Here is a 7519-nt window from a genome sequence, read left to right as displayed (position 1 = left end):
CCCTTTATACTAAGAAAAACTTTATCAAAAATTTGAGTATTTAAAATAAAGCCAGAGGCATATGTTGGAGGCATCTTCCCGGCTGAGCGCTGCTGAGCCAGGTACCATATGCAATCACGCATACGTTAACTGCACGATATCCTGTACCAGGCGTGTGCTGGTGGGTTTCACTGTCACCTGGCTCTGTGGCCAGGGCTGCCCAGCCTTGGAGTCCCACCAGGAAAAGGTCGTCCACATCATAGGTAATGAGGGACCAGTTCTGCGCAAGGGTCTTTTCTCCAAAGCTGTTGACCGAGTGGTCGGTGGCAGCGGGAGAGGGCATTTCTTCGGGTCTGAGAGCCTTCCCGTCGGAGTGGACCCCATTGTCTGCTAGCTCTCTCCACACCCCAGGCTACTTTGTGCTTCTGGCTCCTGGCCCGTTTCCCCAAAAAGTGAAAAAATCATCCCCTCCTGAAGCCGCTGTGAGCAGGCAGTGGAGTTCAGTTCGAGGCCAGGTACCGCCCCTTGCGGAGAGTGTGGGAGCAGGAGCCCTAGGAGGCGAGCGGGGCCATCTCCATGGTTTCTGGTGCCATCCCGTTGCCCGCCAGACCCTGGGCCCACTTGTGCAGGCGGCTGTAGAGCGGGAGGCCCTGGTTCTCGCGGTACAAATAGACGCCGGTGATGGCGTTCCACTGCGGCCGAGGCTGTGTGCCCTCGATCGGGAACCTGGCGACCAGCTCCTCGTCGTCCTTGTTGAGCGCCACGAAGCCGAAGAAGCGGCGCACGTTGCTGGCGGCCAGCACGCGCGAGTGCACCTCGGCCGTGCGCCGGAACAGCTGCTCCTCGTTGGTGCGGTACTGCGCCCAGTAGGCCTCCTGGCGGTAGCCGAGCGGCGAGCAGTAGTGCTTGAGGTACTTGGTCAGGAACACCAGGACGGCCACCACGCCGATGAGCAGCCACCCGAAGAGCTGGCCAGAGAAGGGGCAGGTTTGAGGAGGGGCGAGGAGCGGCCCGGACCCTCGGCCGCCCAGGAGCACGTCGGCCGGGCTGGTCGGGGCCTTGGGCTGGGCTGGAGCTGGGCCACCCCCCGGAGAGCGGGTTCTCCTGCGCTGAGGGGAGCCGGCCCTTCCGGCTGTGATTCCCCTTCGTGCTCGCTCCCCGGAACTCACGTGCTCTGCTTTTTGTTTTTGTGTTCTAGAAAACCTTGTGCTCCTTCCCGTCTCCCGCTTGCCCGGCTGCCCTAAGTGAACGCTCCCAGCTGCGTGTTCTGCCCAGGCCTCCGCCCTTGCCGTCCGTCCCCGACTGACCTCTGCTCCCTCAGAAGTGAGCCCCAGCGGCCGCTAGGATCAGGGCAGCAGAGCAGCCGCCGCTTCCTAACTGCACACCCCTTCCTCGCTCGGGGGCTCCCTGGTGGCAGCAGCACCTGGGGCTGACTCGGAGCTGGGCTGGGGTCCTTCTGGGGATGGGAACACGTCTACTAGCTGACGGGCAGATGTTTCATGAGCTTACAGGGGCTCGTGCTCCATCTGGGAGACGTAGGGGCTTAATCCGTGGGGGGATCAAGGCTCAGTCTGAGCCAGAAGAACATTCCTTCCCTTAATGTTTAAAACTTGCCTCACCAAGTCCTAACCCACAGGTTACCCAGCTCAGATGCCTGATGCTGATGATCTAGTGCTTTCCTGGAGACACCCCCCGCCCCCCGCCCCCGCCACGCGCCATTGCCTGGGGAAGAGGAAGAGGAGCTTCCCTTTGCACAGCCTTACCTGGGACTCGTACTTGAGCCTGCGGGTGACTTCCTCCCGGAAGCCCGACAGGTCGGCAGGGCCCTCCCCGCAGGGGAACCTGGCCAGGATTTCTGCCGCATGGGCTGGTGGGAAGCCCTTCTCCCCGGCTGTGAGGGAGGAGGGGTCCACGAACTCGCTGAGGGCGCAGACGTAGGCCTCGCCGCGCAGCAGGGAGATGACAGACCAGGTGACTGGGGCCACCGCCGCACGGCCCAGGATGGAGCTGAGGAGGAGGAAGTTGGGGGCAGCCGAGCAGTTCTTGGTCCTCCGGTACTGGCACTCGGCCACTAGGTTCCAGGTATGGTTGTTGAGGATGACCCCGATGAGGAAGAGTGCCAGGGCGGGCACACCGATGGCTGTCAGCCCGTACAGGTAGTTCCGGGCAGGCGAGCAAGGGCAGTGGAAAGCCACCACGGAGAACAGCTCCTGACTGCCCACTGTGCCCAGGGCCACCAGCCCGTTAAAAATCATCACGTCCTTGCTCTTGAAGAAGAGCGATAGGAAGCGGAAGTTCTCCGCAATCAGGGCTGCCATGGTGACAGGTCAGAGAGGAGGGGACCCACGGCAAGGGTGGGGGCGGGGGAGACGGGGGTCAGCAGTTCCTGACGGGACTAGGAGGGAGTGCAGGCTGGTGGGCATCCGAAGGCAGGGCAGGGTCTTGCCATTTTATGGTGCTTCCTGTGGAATAAATAGTAGACGCCTGATAAATGTTGGCCTTTGAAAACTGAAAGGAGTCGAAGGGATCCTGTATGGCCAGGCTAGTGAGAAAGGAGGAGACCTGGGGAGCCCTGGGGCCTAGGGGACGTGGTGGCCACTGCTCACTGAGCTCCCACTAGGTGTCAGGGGCATTCCATCCCTCATTGCCCATCGTCATGAGCCCACGTGGGGCTGTCATATCCCCAGTGTGTGTAGACGAGGTGGAGGCCTCCTGGAGCTGAGGGGCTTGCCAGGGTCACATATAAGCGGCGGCGCTGAGACTCAGGCTCAGGTCTGTCTGCCTCAGGCACTTGGGTTCTCATGACTCCCACAAGGTTCCCTTGAAGTCAGAATTAAGGATGGCCCTGTGGCACGGGAATTGGGGTTCTGGGTTGTGCTAGTGTGCTGAGGGACCTAGGACTATTTGGGGGGGTGTTGTCCTCCAGGCTTCTAGCCCATGGGCATCACAGCTGGAGTGGGTGTCCCGGGAGATAAGGGTCTTGGGTTTGACTCAGTGATGTGGGGTGGGGGGGGGGGAAGGAGCCTCTGGTCAGTGCTGAGCGAGGCACAGTGTCCCTGGAGTTCATGGGAACTTTTCATTTTGGAGACCTCAGAGTCTAGACTGGTTTAGGAGATCCTCGCTCTCAACATACTTCATGACTTTTCTCTGGGTCTGTGTCCTTATCTGTGAAGAGAGGATAAATAGTTCGGGCCCTTGGTCTCTCCGTAGGGATGCTAGAGGGGAAAGAAAGGGAATAAATGCCTGAGATCCTCCATCTCACCCTGTCAAGGCTTTAGGGTGGCTCCCAGAGGTGAGGCAGTGGGGGCGATTCTCCTTCCTGCCAACATCAGGAAACTAAGGCCCGAAGAGGAGAAAGTGCCTCGCCTGAGGCCATGTTAGTACGGAGGTGTCTGGGCAGGACTTTTGAGCCTGACCTAAGGAGGCTTGGGAAGTGGACGAGGGTGGGTCGAACCAAGTGAGTCCTCTGTTTTCTTGGTCTCCTGCCCTTGCTCTGTGCTCATCCATGAGAGCCCCGGCCAACTTTCCCTTCCCCACCCATTACCCTTTCCCTATCTAGCAGCCTCCCAGGGGGCTGCCCAGCCTGCCAGTGACAGGGAATGGAGGCTAAGGCTCGACCATCCCCACCAGCCCATCCACAGCATGCTCGGCCATGCTCTGGGCTGCAGCCGTGCCAGGAAGTGGCCGCGGCCTTGGGCTCCCTTTCTAGGCCCCACCCACACCAGCAGAGAGACAGGCCAGGGTGTGGCCCGCGTCCTCCCCATCTGGGGGATGAAAACAAAAGTCTACAGCCAGAAGAAGCCAGGAATGGAGGGATAGGGTAGGCAGCAAACAGAGGTGGGGAGACCTGCCATATTTCCTTCTGTCTCTGCCAGTGCTGCCAGATGGGCTGGGCAGAGCTTGGTGACCACGTGGGGAGCCAGGGGGAGGAGGGATCTGACTCTTCCTCTCACTCCCAGGTCAGGGGCTCCATCCCATTCCCTAGGAAAGAGTTAGTCATGTTGCCAAGGCTTAGTGGGTTAAAGGCAGGCTTCTCTCTTCCTCTTCCCCTCTTGGCTTCAGGGCTTCTCATGAGATTTCGTGGGGCCCTGGGTTCATAAACTGCCCAAAGTGGGGTACAAGATATCTGAGCACAGAGGGTGGTGAGCTGAGGAAGAACCAGGCCGTCATCCGAGACTACTGGGCCTGTCCCGTAGGCCAGGGAGGGGTCGCAACTGGGCTTGGGTGGGACCTCCAGCAACAGCAGTCAGGAGAGAAGACAGGACAGGCTGGGAGAGGGGGGCACCACTGTCCTTGCCCAGAGTGAGGAGCCTCAGTGAGGGGCCTTTCTCCCCAGGACAATGCCTCTGTGCAGCCTTGAGCAGTCCTGCCATGCTCCCCATCGCCTGGCGTGGCCCAGGGAGGGGCCCTTCCTTACCTGGGACCAGCTGCGGCGCCAACCAGCGGCTCCAGCCTTGGCGGGGCGGCCCCCCAAGTGCTGCCGGTGGTGCGCTCCTCGGACTCCCTTGTGCTTTCTTCTGTACCGGAGCAGGGAGCCTGAGACCAGCGGGGCCTGGGGCTGGTGATGTTTTCAACCCCGGTGCTTTTCTTCTGCACTGGAGCAGGGAGCCTGAGACCAGCAGAGCCTGGGGTCGGTGGTGTTTTCAAAGTTTTAAACTCCAGAGAAGAGGAGGAAACAAGCAGGATGGAACTCATGCAGCGGCAGTGGAAAAACAGCCTCCCTCCGGCGCCAGGCAGGGGAGGGCGGGCAGAGAGGGCGGTGCAAGAGGAGAGGAAGTTGGGCTGCCTGTTCGGCGGCAGCAGCGCTGGCCCGTGCCTGGCCTTGCCTGCCCTCCCGAGCCAGCTGCGCACCAGTGGGACCAGTTCAGGGGCCAGGCAGGGGGGCCTTCTAGGACATCCTGCCTGGGCCTGCCCTCCCTGCCAGTTTCAGGAGCACTCCCCATGCTTGACTCCTGCTGGACCCCAGCAGGGTTGGAGGGGAGGGTCATGCCGTCAGACTGATGCTGAGCCCTAGCAGGATCCACAGGACAGGGCCTCCCTGCCTTGTTCTGGCTCTTCTCCCTCAGAGCCATCCTGCCCCTGCCAGTCCTCCTCTCCACCGCTGACTCTTCTGTCCATGCTCCAGCTGACTCCCCAGGTACTGCTTCAAATCTCAGGAGGGCTGGCAAGTGATTCTCTGAGGCCCTGTGGGCAGAGCTCTGGGTGGTGGGTGGAAATGACAAGGAGGCAGGTTGCTGAAAGAACCCCTTTGTTACCATCAGAGCTGCCCAGCCTGTCCCAGAAAGTGGTCATGAGCTCCCCATCTGTGGGAGTGTGCAAGCTGAGGCTGAAAAGTCATGGGTCAAGAATGCTAAAGGGGAGAGCCCTGTCCAAGGACAGGTTAGATGACCCTATGATTAAGGGAGAGACCCCCCCCCCCCAGCCTCTGTCAGCTTTGTAATGCTTGTGGTTCTAGGACCATGGAACTGCTGAGTGCCATGCTGGCCTCCCTGAGCTGTGCTTGTCCATGGGCAGGAATGAAGGGAAAGGACCCGTGTTTATTATTCAGATCCTACCATGTGCCAAACACCACTCCACATTCTTCCTCCAAAGTTACCCTCCTTTATTCTCACCACAATTCTGAAATGTAGGTCTTTTTAAGATCTATTTTACAGCTGGACACACTGAGGTTTGGAGGGATTTGGTGAGGTCTTATAGCTCTAGTTCTTGAACCCCAATCTGCCTGACTCAAAGCTTTGCTCTTTGCTTGACATTGGACCTCCCGATATCGTGGGCTGGCTTGTCCCACTGGAAGCCCCTCCCCACCCACCAACACAGACCTGGTCTCTCCTCCTTTGAACTCTCTGCATTCAAGGCCTAGATGAAGTCCCACCCCCAGAGGAGCCCCCCAGCATCCTCCAGCCTCCTCGGCCTGCAGGGCTCATCCTCCTCCCCAGTAATGGAAGGAATGCAGACCAGGTCTCAGGAGTGGGATTCAGGGAAGAAGAGATGGGACGAAGGGAAATCATTAAAGCAACGTTGCAGGGATCAAGATCAGAATCAGTTAGGTGAGTGGGGCTTACATCTTCCTGGCCCTCAAGTCCCTCCTTGACAAGGTGGCTTCAGGTCCTCATGTCGCCCTCCCCTCATGTGTAGGGAAGGAGGATAAGCCCTCGGGTTCAGGAATCTACAAACACATTAGCCACCGTGTACCTGGTGCCTGTTCTGGCCACGAGCTTTACACACTTCACCTGTTTCCTGATTTCAACAACCGCATCAGGTAGGTGCCCTCATTCCTGACGTAGATAAGGAAACTGAGGCACAGAAAAGGAAACAATTGGCCTGAGGGACACTGTAAGTGGTAGAGCCAGCATTTGACCCGGTTCTCTCTCACTCTGGAGTCTGAGCTGTTTCTACTCTAGGCAGCTCCCCCACCCCCAACTCCTCCACACTCATCCCCACCTTAGGCTGAAGCCTCTTAGCACTCTGGAGCTCCCTCCCCAGGGCCAGGGGTTTTGAGAAAATGGGAGGATATCAGCTTCTCTTCTAAATGCCTGAGCTTTGGGGAGGTCTGATCTCCCCCTGAGACTTGGATGTGAAGGAGGTGTTCAGGTTGTCTCCAAGGAGCCCTCCAAGGGAGGGTTATGGTCTGAATGTGTCCCCCGAGATTCATGTGCTGAATCTTAACTCCCCAGGGGGATGGGATGAGGGGGTGGGGCCTTTGGGAGGAGCTTAAGTCAGGAGGGCAGAGCTTCATGAATGGGATCAGTGCCTGGAAAAGAGGCTCCAGAGAGTTCCCCTGTCCCTTCTACCTGTAAGGACACAGCGAGAAGGCCCCGGCTTTGAACAAGGGAGAGGGCCTCCATCAGACCGTGACCATGCCAGCGCCATGATCTTGGACCTCCAGCCTCCAGAACTATGAGAAGTAAAGTTCTGTTGTTGCTAACGGACTCAGTCTGTGGTATTTCGCTGTAGCAGCTCACATGGCTAAGACAGGAAGACTTCCGTGTTCCGGACTAAGTAAGTGCACGGTCCACTTGACAAGTGTTTGAGTGGCCTCCATGGTGACCAGGCATTCGGGCTTCTCTCTGCTCCTCACATTCCATCATGTGAGGCTGTGGGCCGTGTCTTCATGGCCCACTAGCAGCCTCATCTGGGAGATGGACCAAACACAGAGGATTCCTGCTTTGTGAGACAGCCTGACGCCCTCCCACTCCCTGAGTCTCGAGCATAAGGGAACGGAGATCGTAAAAATTCACAGGAAGGGTGGCTGTAGGACCTGAGAAGAGATAGTGAAGCAGGGATGAAGGGGCTGGGGAGGGGCTGGGCAGGTGGGATCTTGTCCAGCCCAACTCCCACCTTCCAGTAATGAACCCTTCTGACTAATACTGCTATGTCACAGCTGGCGGATTGATGTCCCCTTCCGGCTCCAAATTTCCTGCCTCAATGGGCAGGTGAATGCCTGGGCATGTGGGTCTGTCCCTTCCTTCCACCCAGCACCGGCAGGATTCATTTTTCTGTCTGGTTTGGGGGGTCTGAGGCCTCTTCACTTGCCCACAGC

General features: G+C 58.7%; 1 protein-coding gene across 1 annotated transcript; it reads right to left on the bottom strand.

Annotated features, from left to right (window-relative positions):
* Positions 1–4834, bottom strand: CALHM2 (calcium homeostasis modulator family member 2). Its single transcript, XM_045803036.2, has 3 exons — positions 4397–4834; positions 1743–2441; positions 1–947 (listed from the first exon to the last, which is right to left on the bottom strand). Exons 2-3 carry the CDS (start codon positions 2295–2297, stop codon positions 531–533), a joined length of 972 nt encoding a protein of 323 aa, XP_045658992.2. The 5' UTR covers positions 2298–2441; positions 4397–4834; the 3' UTR covers positions 1–530.
* Positions 4835–7519: the final 2685 nt, after the last annotated feature.

The sequence above is a fragment of the Ursus americanus genome, chromosome 6 (assembly GCF_024610735.1).
Source record: "Ursus americanus isolate L20-20 chromosome 6, mUrsAme1.1.p, whole genome shotgun sequence".
NCBI lineage: Eukaryota > Metazoa > Chordata > Mammalia > Carnivora > Ursidae > Ursus > Ursus americanus.
Note: the sequence above shows the minus strand (reverse complement) of the source record. Positions and strands in the feature narration are given on the sequence as shown.